Below are 20,030 nucleotides of genomic sequence, written 5' to 3'. Positions count from 1 at the left end.
AAGAACTTTGGAGGGTTGCCCATATTCTCGGCCGTATATATGTATTATCGACCTGTACTCTTAGCGCTTTTTAGACCCTCATCAGTTGTCTGTAGAACGAAAGCATGTATGGCGTTTCTTTTGATCGCCGTGTACAAATACAACTGTAATTCGTACAAAAACGGATCGCTGAGATTGTGCATCCCAAGGTGATATACTTCGTACTTCGTACACATTTACTACTAGGTTTATGCACTAAACCGGACCTATTGGTGGCCAGCAATTGAATGTGTCAGTATTAATTACATCGATGTTCAATTCAAGTTGGCAAATTGGGCATCATACGCTAATGTCTTGGGATTTCTTGGGATGAATTCGTCAATTTCATTCAATGCCCCAACCTGCTCACACAAATTCTGTCGTCCAAATTTCTACGTTCTACCTACTCGTAGGATTGCGCAGGTATTGAACCACAAGGACCGGGTCGTTCGAGCGCAGAAGGTCCCCCTTGTGCCAGTCGCGTTTCTCTTTTTTCTCAGTGACAAAGCTGAGACCTTCCCCAAGCTCGATACCACGAGCTCATTTGCATCCCGACCTCTTGCATAGCAATTAGCAGAAACTACTGAAGCCATCTTTGTGTCTCTCCCCCCTCCCTTTTCGAGATGAGCGTCTTCAGCCTCGGCGCAAGCTACATTGCGTTTTCGGTCCTCCACATCATCCTCTTAATCCTCGCGATTGTAGTGGCAGCTTTATATGGCACGGACCTAGCAGACGGGGCAGGAGACAGTCGATGGATTTTCGCAGAAGTTGTCGCTGGCCTGTCGGCCTTGACAACTCTGCTCTATCTCCTTCCCTTCTTCCTGCGCTTCATGGCCATTTGGATATGGAATTTGATGCTCTTTATCCTCTGGATATCGTTATTTGGTGTCTTTGGCAAGGTTCGGAAGCCTCCCTATTCTTGACGATTCGTTTCTATCTCGACACGGGAGTGGTAGCTATCCTCGTCTCGTGGACAGGGTCCTCTTCCTTTGATATCTACATACCGTGGACGTATTCCCACCTGGGACTGAAGCTGACTACTTGACTCCTACAGATGTATATCAACAAGGCCGCCGACAATGACGATGTTATCCGTCGCATGAAAGTGGCTGTATGGATTGACTTGGTCAGTGCTCTGCTCTGGCTCGTGGCGACGCTGGCAGCTCTAGGGTATTGGTTGGGTCATAGAGAGCGCAGGAGCCGTTTCACGGGGCGAGCCAAGCTCTACTAACAGCAGGAGACTTTGGGACAAAGCTGGGCGATCCTAAGGAGTGTATTTAGTATAAAGGGTGGGCGTAGCCTCTCATATACCCGTTCCATCGCGAAGTAAGCAAAGGTATTTATTAATCGATTGACATGTCATACGGAAGAGAACGGAATAATCGACTTGGCGTCATTTCCTCTCAGTGTAAATTTCATGTGGATTACCAGACTATGGCCAGGCCTCGCCCTTGTACTACTCCTGTATTCCCAGGCACGCCAGAGAGCGTTGAGAGCGTTGACGATGGTTAAAAAGCCAGATGCCAGAAGTTTAGAATAAGAGCCCTTTCTTCATGCTGGACTTCGTACTTGATTGCTAACGTTTGTTCTGCTTCGCAAGATATTGTGGTCCCCACCAAGACAACATTCGAATGACTTGACTCGTCTTGGTATAATAAGTATGGAGTACCTTCATACTTGCAGGTGCTTCAGATCAATTAATGTGGACAGACCAGGCGACGCCGCGGGCAAGTTCCCTTGCCAGGATATCGGGTGCAATTTTGATTGTACCTGTCAATGGACCCACCCCTTCTAATGACTATGACGCAATGGTTGAAACGGGGGTTCAAGAACTAAACTAGTTTACTTGTCCAAAGTAATGGATCGGATTCTCTCAAAGGCTCAACTCTTCTTCCTTAAGATGAGAAGGGGAGACGGCCGATGGTTTTGTTTGCTTCTTTTTGGGGGGTGGGAGGTTCATCAAGTAATTATCGTTTCCCCTCTCTCTCTCTCTCATTCTCTCTCATTCTCTCTCACGAGCCACACAAGTGGAACCTTTCATTCAATCGTTGGCTATTATTAGCCTTCTGGACACCCCACCACCCTCTCAAATTCATCTTGTTTCCACCGGCGCCGAGCCTGTACAGTCCGTGTGGGGTCATTTCAACGTCCACTTGTGAACCCTCCGTTGTCTGCGAGCAAAACCCCGTTCATGTACATTGATGGAATGTAAACAATGGTGGGTGGCGCACCTTGTCATCAGTGATGTGTCTTTTTGGGGGAAACTTGGATTTCGATACAGTATCAATACAATTCAAAGGGCCATTCAAAGATAGCACCCGGAGGCAAAGACCCACCCCCGCCCACCACACTTGGCAACGGCACTTTCAAGTACGTACTGGAAGGAAACAGATGGGCTACCCAACAACAGTAACATCATTCTCCTGGCATCTTCTTTCTGCCTTCACCTCAGTGCCGACTCCGAGCTGTCTTCAATCTCCAAACAACTCAACATTGAAGGCATCTAATACCAGCCAACCCCAGGAACATAGAACCGTGGTTTCCGCCCCAAACTGAGCCCTGCTGGGATATTTCGTGCGATCATCTAGAACCCTTTTTTTCTTCTTTTGTCTTCCTTTCTTTGATGAAACCTGCAGGCAATCTCCCCTACTTTCTTCTAGTCCCTTGAAGAACTGCAAGGTTTGTCGCTCCAAAGAAACTATATTTGGGACCCTTTCGTGTGACCCGCAAGAGAGGACTGGCCTCGTCCTGCCCTACTGGGAAGTTCTAACTCGCCGCAGCTTCAAATGTCACATATAGAACAAGCGCCTTCAACTCGAGTGTATTTGCCTGGTGTTCGGGATCCGGGGATTTTTTTAATGCTGCCAGAACTTCCTAATTTTCATTGGGGAGTATTAAGCCCACCATAAGTCGTGACGCATCAAATCCCAGGAGAGCCGGCCTCTGCCTTCAACAATGTCTAACTACCCACGACCCCGCGACATATCGACCCCTCGTGTACTTGGGCCCCATCGACCACTTTTGAAACTCTTCGACGGTTCACGCACATCATCCAGCTCCCCGGACCTGGATATCGGTGACCAAGACGAAGACCACCCTGAGCCATTTGTCCTCTCTGCGGCGAACACCCCTGGCCGAGAGGATAGACCTAGGCACAGCAGCAGTCCCCACGACCCCACTGCCACCAGTGGGATGTCACAGCCTCCCGAATCTGATGATGCGGGTCAAGTGTCCTTCGGGCTGCCAATTCTTCCCTCAAAAGGGCGCCGCACAAATGCGGCCACGCCGCCCGCTCCTCTCTCAGCAAGAGGGGATGTTCCTGGGTAAATCAAATCCTCGTCTGGCGACTCCAACGATACACCTCAAAGACTAACGCGTCTAACATAGCGGATATTTTCCCTTTCACGAAGACCCAGCCTCGCGTCTTCACCGCCCACATCCCTTTCATCTTCACAAGTCCCAACCTAGATCTCCGTCTCCTGTGAACCAGGGGCAAGGGGCCCAGGCTTCTGGAAATCCCTCCTTCGTGCTGGCCGGCGATGCCCCTAAACATGGCACAGCACCGCCAACTAGCTCTTTAGTCACCTCTTACGTCCCGAGTGGCATCCACGGCAGCTCGTTACCTATGGGAAAATATTACCCGTCCAACTACGAAAATAGAATGCGTCACCACCACGGACCTCCTGTCCCCATTACATCCGGGATTGCCACCAAGTCCGTTTCCCAAGTCCCCACCCTACTTAGCTCAGCTAGCGAGTCGCCGAGAGTGCGAGACGAGGGAGATGCAAAAAGGAAGCTTCAGCAGTACCAGCGGGACATGATTGCCCAGGCCACCTTAGCGGCGAGGAAAGTGCTGGGAAGCGGCGAGAACTCAACTCTGAAGCTCCCAGGCTTTCCGGTTCCCGGGCTGCCGGCCGGCGCACCTGCCACAAACCCGCTCTCCCCCCGCCTAAGACCCCTGGGAAGTCCTGGCCCCGTTACACCCATGGATCTAGAGGCAACGGATGGCTCATATCTCGATAAAGGACGGGATCCGCACGCGGTTGAAAATACAACTCGGGATGCAGACTGCTCTCGTGCAATGGCCTCCGAAGAGCGAATGCGATCGGCACCGGGGTCATATATGGCTTCTCCGGCGTGCTAGCGTCTCGTGGCCTTCAAAGACTAGTCGGCATTTAGCTGTAATCTATGAGATGGCAAAATGCAGTTTGTGGTTAAGATGGGTTGTGTCCTCGTCTTTTCTCTCCTTTCTATTTCTTCGGTTCCTTGTCTTAAAACCCTTCTTCCTTTTTCGACGATTGGCTAAACACACTCACTCTCCGGGAACTGATATTATAGCGACTGCATTGCAGGCCATACGTGTAGATTTATAACGCACTCATGAAATAGACAACGATTGTATATGACTTCCGTTTCCTCGTGCTTGCCTGATTTGATTCTTCGCACATGCCCTACAATACCTGTCGTTTGACTGCATTTGGTATGTAGTGTAAGGGATGTCTACCTCCCATATTGGAGTGTGTTGAACGCGGGGGGCTGTCTTCATTTCTTCGTGATCGATGGAAGGGAGAGGATTGATAGAGCATGCATGAATCAGAATGAACATGCAAACCCAGGAACATGTTCATGGGTCAACTCATTTGAGTCGAGGCTTCACGCGCTTCTTAACTCAACTTCATTCTCCAGCCACGATAAACAACCGAGGTACCAGATTAGTAGCTACATAATGCCAAGGGTTTCCTCGGAAGTCGAGTTCATCGTCCATAATAGAGTTTAAACTTTACGCGCACGGTAAAAAAGGCCTAGATGAAATTTCCAGCTACGTAAGCCTGCAATAGTTGGCTGGAAAGCTCCCCCGGACTCCTCCTAGTTCCCCAACCCACCAGTCCTGGTCTGTCTTTGTCTTCTTGATGACCTTGATCAAGTCACCTTCGCGGAATGACAAATCGCCGGACCCTTGCCCGGAGAAGTCGTATAAGGCAACGACGAACTCTTCTACTAAGGTAACCTTCTTGGGCGGAGGGGGAGGCGGCGGCTTTTTTCTAGCCGCGACATTCGCAATCGTGGAAGACGTACGTGCCGTAGCATGCCCAAAGTAGTCAGCGGCAACTCTCGGCCCCGGCGAACTAACGGCAGAGGAATCGCTCAGTCCCGTTGCGACAGTGAAATCTGTAGCCACCCCGGACCCAACGACTGTGCTGGTCGGGGCTGGGCTGCGTTGACGAGGAGGGCCATGATACCCTGAAGGCGAGTGGGGGATTAGCCTCGGTCGTGGCGGCCCGCTGGCCGGTATAGGTCCTGGTGTGGAACGAGTAACGCCGTTCTTTGTGTCTCCTTTCGTTGCGGATACTGGGACGCTCCTGCTTCGCTCCTCTCCGACTTTCATGGGCTGCAGAATCACGCGACCACTTCTGATTATTGCAAGGGATTCAATTTCCTTTTGGATAGGCCGAAATCCCGTTTCCCAGTCAGATATGACAATATCCATCGGCGGTGATGGGGATTGGAAGTTGTTTTCTAAGCAGTAGTGATGTACTGCGGTGTAGGCCAGACCAAGCAGACGATTCTGTATGGAGATTATGGTGGCCAGGAGAGGAGGTACAATCCTAAACGAGGCTTCTATAACGGGCGGAAGAGACTCCCTGAGATGGGTGTCAACGATGGTAAACTCCTGTGGATGGTGCATCTTGGGATTAGCCTTTGCATCGATTAACATGCCACAGCTCGCACGGGGCGTCGTACCTCTGAAAGACGATCGAGGTCCTCTTCAGCCTTATGCATTAGGGCATCTTCTTTGGCCGACTTTCCGGGCTTGCGCTGCAGCTTTTTGACCCTTTCTTGTTGCTTCTCATAATCTAGCCGTTTGTTTTCCCGCTTCTTGATCGTCCGACGGATCGGTTGTATAGCATCACGGGCGTCGCTTCCGGGCTTAACAACTCCGGCCTCGAATGCCGACAACTCTGCTACCATATCATCTTTGATATCTGCATACGCTTGTCGTAGATTGAACGATCGAATCAGCAGCGGCTCTGGCGTAGGCTCAGCGCGGCGACCGTGGCCGTCTGACGCCCCGACAATTGGATCGTAGAGAGTGACATATTCGGATGCTGCCCCCAATTGGGTCATGACCATTCCATGCCAAGCATCCCGGAGAGATCTTGCCTCTTCGACCAACTATTCCAAGATAGGTAGGAGATGGAAGCATTAGCGCAATTCTAAAGCATGAGCCGGAGTGTTCCGTCTCCGAAACAAGTTATGTGAGGAGTTGTACGCGCGTACCTTGGCTAGGAGCCTGTCGACGTCCTCGTAGTCCTTGAGCAAAACAGACACGCGGGCGTTATCGCCAGGGCTACGATGCATGAATTTTCCAAATGTCCTTGTCATGGAATTCATTGTGATGGAGGCAGGAAGAAGCCACTTGGCTCCGAAGAGAAAAGATTCGTAGCAAAACGTGTATTGAAGTGCTCAACAAGAAACCAAGCAATGCACTTTTTTTTTTCCCTGGCTCCTCAAATTCGAGTGTGGCACTTGGAAAGGGATTAAAATCAAACGAGGGAATGATGAGAAGAAGGGATCTGGCACTGCAATGGCGGAGCTATTTATAATGCACCGTAACTTGGGTCGTGCCTTGGAGCTTGGAGCAACTGCAGAAGAGGCACAAGAGGGAGATGGTCCATCAACAGGAGGGAAGAAGAGCGGGATCTAAGAATCAAGAGTGGCTGTCAATTTGAATTGATTGCATGCAGCATTGGAATTGAACGTCACTTCGAACGAGTTCAAGGACTCAGGGAAGAGGGAAGTAAACACATATGGAGCATGGCTCGCCCCCCTCCCAAACCCGACAAGGAAAACTCATTTGCTGGTCGCCTTTGACCCTCTGTCTTGACTCGAAACAAGTACTTCGTAGTAATAGTGGCGCCACTGCCCGACATTCACACCAACAGAAGTACTAGTACTACCCCAGTACAGTGGTGTACACTCTCTGTTTATGTTGGAGACTGATAGACCGTGCTGTCAAATGTCAAATAATTCCCAGCAAATTGAGTGTTTGCAAACTAGTTTAGTTTAGTTGACTTGTCTGCGACACATTTCGAGCGAGATCAATTGACGTCATGAGCAAGATCTAAACTAACCAGTTTAGTAGAGTACTGAGGTAGACTGCTTTGTATTACAAGGTAAACTAATGCTTCGAACGTGGCCCCAACCGTCTGAAGATGACTGCAGCTGTGTGCTGCCTTCGCAGCCAACGTTCGATGGTCTAGCGGTGTCAATCACGTGATTTGGCGTTCAGACCGCCGCGTTGCCTTCTTGCGATGGGTCTGTGTGCCCCACATTGCACCACTCTTGGAGACGCGCTTCTTTCTCCCCAAACATCTCATTTGCATCGATGATACGTCCCCTTTGTCATGATGCTCTCGAATAACTTGCAAAGACCACGCATTACACCGGCTCCCTCCCATCATCTCTATCTACTTCCAAAGCTCCGGCCAAACTCATCTAATCTTCTTGCCACTAAGGCCATGCGGCTGCGACCCCTCAAATGACTCCGGCTACGCCATGTCCGGTGACGCCCAAGACTGCCACAGTACTTGATTTCAGATGCCTTTTTACCCATGACCTCAAGCGAAAACGGAAACGGTGGCAAGATGGTCGCCTCACATTTCACACATTTAATCAACGCGTCATGGTGTACGACCAAGATGGAAACTTCATTGGCGATACCCATTGGCGTGGGGCCGATGCCATTTACGATGGAGATGAGATGCAATTGGACAGGGGAGGTGTTATTGTTCAGGTCTCTGAATTAATGGGGAAAAAGGAGCAAGATCTCTCTGAAATATTTGCGAAGCGGACGAGACCTGTGGCGCAGGCCCCCGAAGCGCGCACGCTAGTCTTTGAGAACGATCCAGCTCATGATTCGACGCCTCTCTCACGATCCAGAGGCTCCTCTCTGCAGAAAATCCTGTCTACCCCTGGTCGGCAACTTGGACGAGCTGTTATCTCGGCCATTTCTCCCTTCGAGAAACGCCAAGCTCTCCAGCGAGAGCCTATTCAAGAGCCTGCAACCCCTCCCCACAAGCGGATGAGGCTCAATTCTGCCCAACTCCGAAAGAGCTCTTACGCCACAAGCCTATTTGGTGCCCCGCTTAACCTCTCAAGTCAGCCGAGCAGTTCTGTTGTCTTGGTACACCAGGGGCCGTCTGGAGAGTCGTCTTCCAGTATGATCCAAGTTCGACCAGCGGAACTCAGATCTCTGGTCGCGCCGTCATCGGCAGGTCTTCATTCTAATAGGTTCGGTTCGGTGCCAAGCGAAACTCCCATATCGTCTTTGAAATCTTCCCGAACGGATGGGCGGGGCGCCAAGAAGTGCGAGAACGAAAAAGAGCCTGTACGACAGGAATCGGTGGGCTTACAACATACTGACCAGGTAGTGTCGGTAGCGCCGGATTGCGTTCACAGTGGCACCGCCCCGAGAGGCGAAATTCTCCCATCCGAGCCGGCTGGAGGATCAGGAGCGAATCATGCGGGCAGAACAATCCCAGCCAAGTCCGACTTGAGGGGTGATCAACCGAGACGTACTCCAGGACTGGGGATCGCCCACAGCGCCCGTCAGACGATATCGATTGTCCGCTCCGGCCCTTCAAAGGCGCCAACAGCAGAGCTGCGGCTTAGGTCCTTCCAGAAGCGTGGACTGCTAATTTCCAAAGCCCCCTTGTCTGAGGTGGCGATGCATAAGAAACGCTCGCAAGCCGTAACGCAATGCCCTATCGCAACCGCGGAAGACCCTGTATCTAGGGTTCCAAATAAGGATACGCGCGACGAGCAGGCCCCGTCTAGAGCGGACATCCAGAGCCGCAATCAACCATCCCGGTCAGAGCGACTCGACTTTCAGAAGGCCTCTCCAAAATTGAGCTGTACAGAGGCCGTGCAACCCGGAATCGGTGGGGTGGAAAGAAATCTCCTCTCGAGTGGCCCCGCCGAAAGCTCGAATCTGATAAGAAGTGATCGGCTTGGTCCCAAAGGCGGGCCGTGGAGCCGCGAGGCACACGACCTCTTAGATCAGGGACGGCCAACGCAAGAAACGTAACGGCGCCTGTACTGTTATATGTTACTTGTTCTAGCAGGAGACAATCCGGTCCTTGAGGCGTTTTCACCAAAGTTCGGAATAATTTCACGGATTGGCGCAGTCCTTAGTCCGAGTACGAGAGTTCCTTCTCTTATCCTCGGCTTCTCTTCGATATGCTACCTTGTCTGCCTGATTGCTTCCATTATCAACAGGCCAAAGAAGTAGCAAATTATAAGAGACTCGATTGGCGGCAGACTTTTCGGCATTCCGCCACGGCTCAGCATCCATGTTCTCTAAGGTGGCTTCTTCATACTTACTAGACTCGACAGTCTGATGCTTAGTCTCGCTAATATCCTTCGCTCGGAGCCAAATCGTCCTAAAATTCAGTCTCCAATTGTGGACGGTACCGCTCCCCGGGCTGTCAACACCTGACCTTTCCGGTTCTACAGACCACAAGCAGCACTTGTGAACTCTTAGTTTTCACTGAGATTGAGAGTCGGGAATAGCGGTGGGACCTAACTCAGAGTCGTTTTATTCCGCACGTCTTAGCCTACCCAATTTTCAGGCCAGTTGATCGGCACAGCTGTGAAGCCGCGCATAAACATTCGAGGTTAGAAGTCCATATGGAAGGGTATGAGGAACATGATATGACGCGAAGTACGGGTGAACAGGCTTGCAACTTGATAGCTTCCTCTGGTAGGGACCAATGGAGAACCTAGGCCCGGACTGTTAGTCACATTGGAGAAGCAGATATCTTTAAAAGCCCCCTGATAGATGAGAATGGAATTAAGCTTAGCATAGAATTAACGAGTAGCGAAAAACGGGTGCTTCTAAACGTATCAGTGAAGGACCTTACGGATCTGCCCTTGGCAGGTCCTCACCTTCATCAAAGCACCAATGGCAAGAAGTCACGATGGTGAGAAGGTCCCAATGTTGTTGAAGTTCTCGACAAGCGTGTTTGTTGATCATCTGTCATCTGTCGTGCCGCTTGTTAGTAGTCCCCGCCACCAGGCGAACTGGAAATCCAATGTCGCCGGCATTAGCCGTAGCGCGCCCCAAGGACATTCACGTAACAAGGAGTGATCACGGATTGAACAAGACACATGATCAATTAATATGCTAAGAGCTGGAGACTGATGCTTCTTGTCCTGCCTGCGGAATTTGGTTTGGTTTTAAAAAGTTGTTTGACCCCATCCAATTTGCTCCAGCATTGCGCAGAGGGAATGGATCGATGAAAACAGCAGCACTGCCACCTTGGGCCAATCCATTTTAGGTTAGGAGTAAAGCCTCACTCCCACAAACCAGCCACAGTGGGAGGGAGTGGTTAGATTAAACTGATCATCTGCACCTCTTCACTTTATTGGCCGAGAAAGGGATCTGACTGGTACTTGCATAGCAGGTAGTGTATACGAAGGTACCCCCCGACCGAATCGTATTCTACGAGTTTAGGGTACTTTGTTCGCATCGCACCTCAAAGTATGCACTATTTTCTCATGAGGTGAAGTAGGATTACATGAAATACTCTGTACTTCGTAGATTGCACTGGAATGTCAGCTCATAACAGGGGGGCGCCTTGGCCAAGTCTCTCATCGCCTCACCTCCAAGTTTCCAGCAATTCAAGGCTTCTTGTGGGTATCAACGGATTGTATCAAACGATTTCGTACCTAATTTGTCCCCGCATTCTCATCTCTTCGTCGTAGTGTAGACCTGCATGGGGTGCCGAGGGAAACGGTTGTCCCATCCCCATGAAGCTACGACTTCGATGAAAACGATTGAGGAGCACCTCATACATTGACAAGTACTTTCGCAGCTGACATTCGTCCTTCTTGAACCGGATCTGATGCAGCATTGAGTCACCCGGCGAGAAAAAGCTCTGGCCAGTAACAGGATAAAGTCGAAAAAGGCGCGGCCCAATAGGATGCACTCAATCTCGGCGAGCCGGAAATGGATTAGCGTGGTTCATCGTCCCGCACTTGTGCTCAGCCATGCCAAGCGCTGCAAGCCCTCCCCAAGTTCCAGGGGATCTCGTGTAATCGATCAAGAACAGGTTGGACATCGAAAGCACTGAAATACCAGGCATCGTCCGTCATCCCGTTGGTAATAATTCACCAACCTTTTCTCTGATCCGTCCTCCCTCGAAACGACTCTCCCCATCTCCATTTTTGGGAAGTTCTTTGCGTGTATCATTCCGCCGGCATCGTATATGCCCTAGTCAGAGAGCATTGCTCTGAGCTAAAGTCTTCCGTATCCCGTCACGGATCCGCTCCATTTTACGTCTTCTCGATCTTCCATCATCTTTAAAATTTATTTTCCACGGAGCCCTTTCTGCAACTCCCGCGAGTCCATTGAGCATTCAGTGGCAGCAGCCGATCTACTTCATCCCTCCACTTCGTATCTAGGTATGCCGATATAGATCAATGACCCATCAGATCTATCTCACTCTTACCATATTTGTTAGGCCTTGGATTTCCAATACCCCTACTTAGCATGGCTCACTTCGGTCAATCTCCTAGCCCTCAAGGCTTCTACGTCTTTCAGACAGCCCTCGGGTGCCCGCTGCAATTCCACCCCAGCCTAGGTACTCCCGAACTGGACAGCCTGATGGATGCCTATCTCCCTTGTCCCGCATCCATGCAGGAGAAGCGAGCCGCCGTATCCGTAGACTTTTTGGAGAACTACAGGTGCACTGGCCAGAGCATCAAGTTCTATCAGGTTCCTGACTGCCCGCTGCCATCCTCTGCCAGCTCTCCCAGCAGTCTTCAGGATTCTGGGTACGGCTCGAGCTTCACAGCCTCACCGATTGCCCCCACCTGGTCCTGGGGCCCGACTATCTGCTCAACTAGCGCCTCTAACACCTCCCCCCCCTTGATTTCCACAACGTCCCAGACCTCCTCTCGCAGGCATCCGCGGTCAACAACTCACCGGAGCCCGGCGTCGTCTCATCATCAACTCGGTGACTTCTCCCATCTTCCTGGGATGAAAATCCTTACCAGGGACGGCCGGGATGTCACGAACAGTGCACCGCGCGGGTGTAAGACCAAGGAGCAGCGTGATCACGCGCATTTGATGCGCATCATCAAGGCGTGTGACTCGTGTAGGCGGAAGAAGGTTCGCTGCGATCCGAGCCACCGAAGTGCGGGTGGTGTCAGTCTTCGGCCAACGTCATCGTCCCTGAGGCAAACCAAGAAATTAAGGGCGGGGAACAATACTACGGTGCCCGAAGCTTCACACATCATCTCTAGACCTGAAACCTTGGTTTCGGTAGCCTCACCTTCCCCGCTCCCTCCTTCGGTTCCGCCGCCAAGTGTCAGCCCCAGCGCCGACTCTCCCACACCAATCGACGTCTTCGATCCCGCCTGGAATGAGTTTGCCTCGTTTGGCGATCCTCTCCTTGATCCAGCTGTTCTGGACAGCTTTGATGTTCTCCCTGACCCTGAGGCGTTCATTCCATTCACTGGTTCGCAGCCATCCCTTACCGCGGTCCCATTCGGAGATCCCGGCGACCTGGCGGCAAAGACGACATTGCCTTCACCGACGCTCCCATACCTCGACAAGAACGACACTCCTCATTACTACACGGACTTCGATCTCTACTCCCCCAGGTCGAGCGTGCCAGATGTCGAACCTGTATTTGATACTAATTTCCCTCAGACTTCACTGCCAGAATTCCAACAGACTGATGGCGAAACATCCGACGCCCTCGGTACCCAACCTCCATCTAGCCTGGTTCCTCGTTCGAGCGATCATTATGTTGATCGCGATGAGTCCCAGGTCACCACTCGTGTCCGCTCATGGGTCCTGAGAGACGCATCATGGCCGGCGTCATCTCTGATTTCAGGAGGAGCTTCGGCCAATATTCCCGACCCCGAATGCCTCCCTACACCTCTCCAGGCGAACGTTGTCCAGATCTTGCGTGAGACATATGGCAGACAAGTTGCCCCCTTGACCCCCACGGAACCAACTTTGGATACCGACATCTACCATCAACAATCCCGACCTCATGCCCAACCTGATGACATGGCCTCCATTCTCCTAGTCCGATCATTGAGAGGGACGGCCACAACGGGAACCAACGCAGGCGTCAACCACTGCTCAGCAGCAGATGTCTCCAACCCCACACACTCCATTCCGGATGATCCACTTGACTCTGGTAACCACCTAGATGAGTGCGACATAACCGCCGGTGTGCAGCATCTTACCCGTTGCCCAACGGCCCTGGAAGCCAGCGAAGACAGTTGCCGTCTAGAACTGACACCCGACCTTCTTTCCACACCTGTTCGGGCAGCGGATCCTGTCGAGATGCCAGCGTCCTCCGCACCCACACTCGAATCTCCGAGTGACGTACAAGATATGTACATATCAGAAAGGGTCGACTCCCGAGACCATCTACGCAAGACATCCGCTGTTATTGCGGCGAGCGCAATAATACCGGCCCAAGAAAAGAGTAGTTCCCTCCTTCGGTCGACCACCCTTTCGATAGTCACGATGGGAATTCTCGCCATCCTCATCTTCGTCTCGTCTTGCTCTAGCCTGATTGTTCCTTCAGGTGCCTCACAGTTGTTTCGACTGTTACCGTTGCTTCTCACCCCTACATTCTCACACACGTCCCGAAGGATTCTTCGGGATGACAAGGCTGTCAAGACCACCAACCCGCGAATGAGATGTCTTGTCCCGTCGTTGTGGGCGCCAGTTGTGGCAGGGTCTTCAGGTTGTCTGTTCTAGTACCGGGTCCGTCATGTGGGGTATGATGTGTCAACAACCCATGTCTTACGCTTTTGTTTCTCGAATTTCGGATCTCTTCACGAGATAGTTAGAACCGGCGAATTGTGCCCACCGTCTCACATCATGAACGAGATTGGTGTCCCGTACAGTCTGGATGTAGGATATTGGATTAATGAGGTTATTCTAATACAGGGTTGATATTGCATTAACAGGTGGCTTACCTAACCCGTTGCAGACAAGCGCAGACAGCGCAGCGTACTTCGAAGTTCAAAGTTCCAACTTGAAGTCATGGCCCTGTTGTGTCACCATAAAGCAGATTCTTTTTTTGCTTGTTATGTATTTTTATCTAGCTTTTCAGCCTTTATTTACAATGCTTCAATATTTACCGCAAGCTCTATAAGCCCATTTTCGTACCTGATAGATGCTCTAGTAACAATAAGCTGTCTGTTTTTCTTAAGGATTTGACCGGGCTATTGAGCTTAAAGGAGTATCTAGTAACTCCACCTTCTTTCACAGTCTTTTCATTGTTATGTTCTTTTTTCTTTTTTTTGGAAAAGACCCCAGTACAAGTTTCAAAACACAGGAGCTCTCATTTCTAACTTCAGTCAGTTGACAGCACTTTGGACATTATTGTCTGTAGTTTTACCTCAGGATACCAAACTAGATCTAGATTATTAGCTAACAACTAGAGCAGGTGGCGGAAAATTCTGCTGAGTGACTTCGTCTCTAAGCTCTAAGCAGACGACATTTGGTTTTATCATTCATTCTCCCCTCTGCTCTCAATAGAATTCGCCAATGGGACAGAGATAGAAATCCCTGGTTTTAATTGTAGCAGAAATCTCTTCGTCCAGGGCTGCTTTGTTTTGTTACGGGGGATATAATTCTATACCAGGAAGGCATCAGCTATCGGGAAACTCTTCTCATTAGCAACAACAAGCCCATCTCGAAATCTGCCTGCCAAAACACTGCTGTGGATTTGGATCTGAGGGCGTCTCGGAATTTTGGGGCCCTCGAGCATTCCTAGAGCCAGCTGAAAACTGCAGGCTTGGAGCGAGATCGCTTTGAGCAAAGACAAGGAAGCCGAAGGTAATACCCGATGTTCTCGTAGGTTCGGTGGCATTCTGGCCCTTGGTCTCTCAGTTTCACCTTCAAAGCTCCTCCTCAAGGCTGTTTTGTTCTATCCCCTGCAAGAGCTCTTACAGCCGCCAGCCGGAATACAATATTCATTATAAGACATGGCCAAAAAAAGAAGGAACGTGGAGCCCAGGGGGGCCGGGCAGCAGCAACCACGACCCGCACACCTCAAGGTGAAAAGTGTCCTGGCATCCGCTACTCTATTCCTCGCCCACGTCCCGAGGAAATTGCGGCTCATATCTTCATCTCTCCGATCAAAACCCTCCATAGGAGCATCTTCTGGCAGTTCTGATGTTCCAACGCATCCAGTTGGCAGCCAAACATCCCTTACCTTACCAGCTAGACATCATACCGATCAAACGAAGCAGACGGGCCAGACAGTTATCGCTATGCCGCAACCAGCTGGACTCAAGGAGAGTACGCCTTCGGCCGACAGTCTTTCCGCCGCTGTCCCCCACTTATCTCTCTCGGAATCTGGACTACCTGCCAAAAATCTGGCCATACAGCCGCCGAACCCCCCTGGAAGGACCGAAGAGGAGAGACAGGCTCATCAGAACTTCACCAATGAGGCCCTTGAGATGGTGCGTATCACCCGGCCGCCACCGCCGCTTAGGCGCCATCTATCACTTCCCCGAATGGCCGTCTGCGCCTCCATTTCTTATCCCTAATCCCCATGAGTAGGCGCGCCTAGCCCTTCGCACCAACGAAACACCTGTGGGCTGTGTCCTCGTCCACAACGGCACTATCATCGCAAAGGGCATGAACGCCACAAACATAACACGAAATGGCACTCGTCACGCAGAGTTCATGGCCCTCGCCGCCCTTTTAGCCCGCCCAAGATTACCGGGTGCGGCCTTTACCCACGTCGGCGATGCTAACAGTTCCGAATGTTCGACAGAGGAACAAGGCAAGACCGAGATGTCAGTAGATCATGGCATGTCTCCAGAGCAGGGATATCTCTACCCGTACGGCCAGAAACTACACCCCTCCCGAGAAGTCGATAAATCAATCGTGCAGGAGTGTATCCTCTACGTAACCGTGGAGCCATGTGTCATGTGCGCCTCCCTGCTCAGGCAGCTGAGGATCAGCAAGGTATTCTTCGGCGCGGTCAATGATAAGTTTGGAGGCACTGGCGGGGTCTTCAGCATTCACAACAACAGTGTTCCAACGAGTTTAGACCAGGCCAGACCTCAAGGGGATGGCGGCAATGTTGAGCATGGGTTTGAGGTGGAGGGAGGTTGGGGTCGTGACGAAGCTGTTGGCCTCCTCCGCCGATTTTATGTCCAGGAAAACGGCAGAGGTAAGGAACCGGCCCAGCGTCGTCATCTGAAGAAGTTGCCGTCATCTAACCTGAGTTGCCATTATATTAGCACCGATTCCACGGAAGAAAGAGGGACGTGCAGCACGGCTTGCCGCCCTGGAACGTGACGCCAACGAACCCTCGGCGTCTTCTACTACTGCGCCTGATACAGGCGAGACCATCGGTTGCACCCAATCTCAAGCACGAGACGAGCAGCTCGGTGTGGGCGTTGATCGAAGCCTCGCCATCGCCCAATTGGCGGAGACGGCCTCACTGCCCCTATCTTCTTAACCCGGATTTCGCACGCTGCTTATCGCCATCGGCCACACAGCTTCTCGCCATGAATATTTGGCGAATTCTCCTTGGGAGACTGATGGGGAATTTACTCCCGCATGGCCCGAGAGTAATCCCGCTTTCTTAACTTTGGCCTGGGTGTTACCATCAGTGTACCTGGCGTCTTCGGCTTGTATTTTCAACTTGTAGTCCCCAATTAGGATCAGATACCAGAACCCAAACGGGCGGAGAGAGTATCCGGTGGGTTCGGGGATGATCCTGGGCCTGAGCAGTGGTATGCCAGAGGACATGGCTTAACGCACTCCATCTATTTTCATTTCCTTTCGTGTGCCAGGCCATTCCGTTGTACCTGAAAGTGGTGTATCCTTACTGCCCCTCGGAGATAGTCAGAAGATATAACAAGTATCCCATGGGGTGTACAATTAAGTCAGATTTTGTACACTTGACCTCTTCTTTCGCCCCATCCTCAGGACAAATAGGTCGGTACTCATCACCTTACGCTTCTCGCCTCTTAAGCCGTCTTGAGTAACTCGACCATGTCTTCGTAGATCCTTTTCATCAGTCGCACGTCGAGATTGCCAGACAGCATTCCGCCCCTAGTGAGAAACTGATTGATCAAAGAGGCAGAACCACTAGCTAGTCAGGCCATTCTTTCCATTCTACCCTCCTGACGTATCTGGTGGCATTGATACTGGATCAACGACTCCGCTTGGTAAGCGCAGATGGTAAATAGCATCATCATGAGAGTTGATAACACCCTATACCCTTCGTTCCCAGTCCATTGGTGGCAAGAATCAGAAGCAACCTTCCGCCAGGACTCGACCGCACCACGACTGAGCTCAAGATCCCCCGTACCACACCAGATAAGTGCCGCATGCTTCTTCGCCCTCTTCCCGCCATAAATGACTGCACATGCCTCTCTACCTTTACTACTCCCCAATATCAGACTTTTCAGCTGTGGCATGTTTCGCGCGGCTAAACTCGCGTCACATAATAATATAGAAATCTCCTTTAGAGGACCTGTCCATGTTCGGAACTGGTGGTGTGAGTATTAATGATTGTAAGGGATGCCAGGTATAAGATATCTGACAGGAATCGAGAAATTGTTGAGCATCGATCATATATGAAATAGGAAGATGCTCCGAGGCCACAGCTTTTCGACGCGAAGGATCTCACCAACACAGGTCTGCGTTCAGGTTGGCAGTTAGAAGGTCCAAGTTTAGCTGATGAAATCTTGCAAGACTCTAATGTGGCTTAGTAGGGCATCCTAGATCGCGGAGGCTACATGTAGTTTATGGAGGTATTGGATAGCAATCAAACAGGCAGTAGATACAGTAGCATACCGGTATTCTACATGAACTTCGACGAGCGCCGCTAAAAAGCCACGCCTAGTGGACAAAACTGTCCAATCGAGGGAGTCTCACCCACAAGAGCCACAGTGCTGCCAGAGAAATCAGACGTCGAATCTGTCGACGAATCACAAGCTCGGTAACTACGTGAACCTGAGTGAGGGTTTTCGGGACGCTTGAGCGGAGCGGGGAAAGAGTCGGGATATAGCTGACGGTGGAGGAGCCTCGACCTCCTGGCCATTGACCCAACCGTGATTTGGGTCATGCCGTCCAGTGGCGACTTCTTGCCTCGGAGTAAATCTCCGTCATCTTCGTGTTTAAGACCGAAATGATAGTTTTAAAACCAGTATTCGGAATCGCTGGGTGTGTAGGCGTGTAGCTCGAATACCTGACAATTTGTGCACCCAGGTGCTACGAACTGAAGGCAGGTTCAGCAGAATAGCTCTACCAAAAATTAGGCGATGTCATAACATCTGACCATGTCTCAGTGTGCTGAAAACAGCGACAGGTATATCGTGGAAGCTCAATATCCAGGTAGATATATCGAACAAGATCCCTTTGCCGGATAACCATGTCTTCGAACTCCTCTACGCAATGCCAGTAATTGTAGCCGGCGGAAGCTCTCTCGTTCGACAAAGACCTGCCGTTCTTTGTAGACAGCTGCACAAGAAGCCCAGCCGCGATGCTTGTGAAGCGCAATTTTCTCCAGGATCATAAGACAGATCCCAACTGGTGGCAAAGCACGGGAGATAAATCATAAAAGCTTGCTAGCTGGGTCTCGAGGTTATAGACAAGGGAGAACTTTGAATAGTGTGAAGGTATTTGGCGATGTGGTCACCTCAGGCAGAATTATTGAATCGAGCCGCTCTGCTCGTCCTTTTCCCCAGCATTCTACCCACCATCAGCCGCATCACATCTCCTTTCCACACGGTTTCCATGCCCTCACCCATCAACGGCATCGCAAACGACATGCCAGAAGTCAGAGTCGCAGCCGAGACCCGCGCTACATTGGCGGCAGACCTCACCATGCGGTGTCTTCTCAAAACCAAGTACGACCGCGATTCCCGACACTCCAAAGTTGCCATTGCTTGGGCACAATCGCGGGCGGAGAAACTCAGCAGGGCGATGCTGGAACACATCGGACAACAGACCGCCGGTTTCAGCATACAGTTGAACATTATTGAGCTACTCGACCGCCATAAGGCACTCATCTGTTACGACCTCTTCCTTGAAGAATGCGAAAAACACGTTCGGAGCGAAATCAGCCGAAGCCTCGATCGGCCAGTCTACATAGCTACCCGGAGAGGGAAAGTCTTCTATATACAAAGAAGTGACAAGAGGGTGGAACAAAAGGTAGCCGAGCGGTACGGGACGATTGAAAAGGCAGACAAGGGCCCGCGACCGTTCTTTGTCGATTTGATGAACCCGCCTATCTATGACGAAGGAGTACGGGTTGAGAACTCTGAAGGGGACAACCCGGAAGCGGAAGACCCAAAAGCGGACCTGTCAGTATCAGAAGAGGACGAGGACGGGGATGACAGGTCGGAGAAGACTGGGGCAAATCAGAACGCACCGAAAGAGGGCACGGCAGGAGAGGACAGGGTTACTGCCCAGGTTGCCGTCGAGCGCAAAGTCATCGGGCCAGGCAACATTGGAGATGGAGAGGGCAACGCTGGAGAGGGAGAGGGAAAGGCCACAGAGGAAGACAATAACATTAGAGAAGGAGGCGGCAGTGTCGTTTGAGGTAGATGGTCTACTTTTACTATTAATTTAGGAGGACGGCCTGTTATATCTATAATTTGAGGTTTAACTGAAATGGAGAACAGAATAGCTTATATTTTAAACTACATTCTAGGCCAGACCAGATCCAAGCTAGTACATAGGCTATAATTAAAGATATTTATTATAGCTTATAGTATATAGCTTTATTATTAGATATAAGTAATAGCTTATAGTTATAAAAGTAAGAAATTAATAACTTATTTACTTTAAAGTAGATATTTATTAAAATATCTATTAATAAATTATTTACTATTAAAATTATAAGAATTTTAAAAATTAAAAAAATAATAATTATAAAACTATTAAAATTTTAAGAAATATTATAGCTTTTAATATACTACCTAGCTATTAAATATAAATAATA

The 20,030-nt window shown here is 50.6% G+C and overlaps 3 protein-coding genes and 3 pseudogenes across 3 annotated transcripts; 5 read left to right on the top strand and 1 right to left on the bottom strand.

Moving 5' to 3' along the window:
• Window positions 1-2,973: 2,973 nt before the first annotated feature.
• Window positions 2,974-4,162, top strand: SAPIO_CDS5181 (uncharacterized protein; the record flags this gene model as incomplete). Its single annotated transcript, XM_016787559.1, has 2 exons — window positions 2,974-3,341; window positions 3,406-4,162. The coding sequence occupies 2 exons, from the start codon at window positions 2,974-2,976 to the stop codon at window positions 4,160-4,162; spliced, it is 1,125 nt and encodes a 374-aa protein (XP_016642574.1).
• A 675-nt stretch (window positions 4,163-4,837) lies between these two features.
• Window positions 4,838-6,411, bottom strand: SAPIO_CDS5180 (Sh3 domain signaling protein; the record flags this gene model as incomplete). The annotated part of the gene is made up of 3 exons (XM_016787558.1): window positions 4,838-5,689; window positions 5,761-6,192; window positions 6,298-6,411. The coding sequence occupies 3 exons, from the start codon at window positions 6,409-6,411 to the stop codon at window positions 4,838-4,840; spliced, it is 1,398 nt and encodes a 465-aa protein (XP_016642573.1).
• A 1,291-nt stretch (window positions 6,412-7,702) lies between these two features.
• On the top strand, window positions 7,703-9,106 carry SAPIO_CDS5179 (annotated as a pseudogene; the record flags this gene model as incomplete).
• A 2,466-nt stretch (window positions 9,107-11,572) lies between these two features.
• SAPIO_CDS5178 lies at window positions 11,573-13,807 on the top strand (annotated as a pseudogene; the record flags this gene model as incomplete).
• A 1,523-nt stretch (window positions 13,808-15,330) lies between these two features.
• Window positions 15,331-16,532, top strand: SAPIO_CDS5177 (uncharacterized protein; the record flags this gene model as incomplete). Its single annotated transcript, XM_016787557.1, has 3 exons — window positions 15,331-15,522; window positions 15,623-16,241; window positions 16,312-16,532. 3 exons carry the CDS (start codon window positions 15,331-15,333, stop codon window positions 16,530-16,532), a joined length of 1,032 nt encoding a protein of 343 aa, XP_016642572.1.
• A 2,288-nt stretch (window positions 16,533-18,820) lies between these two features.
• SAPIO_CDS5176 lies at window positions 18,821-19,627 on the top strand (annotated as a pseudogene; the record flags this gene model as incomplete).
• Between the last annotated feature and the right edge of the window lie 403 nt (window positions 19,628-20,030).

Source organism: Scedosporium apiospermum (genome assembly GCF_000732125.1).
Source record: "Scedosporium apiospermum strain IHEM 14462 chromosome Unknown SEQ_SAPIO_0098, whole genome shotgun sequence".
Classification (NCBI taxonomy): Eukaryota; Fungi; Ascomycota; class Sordariomycetes; order Microascales; family Microascaceae; genus Scedosporium; species Scedosporium apiospermum.
Note: the sequence above shows the minus strand (reverse complement) of the source record. Positions and strands in the feature narration are given on the sequence as shown.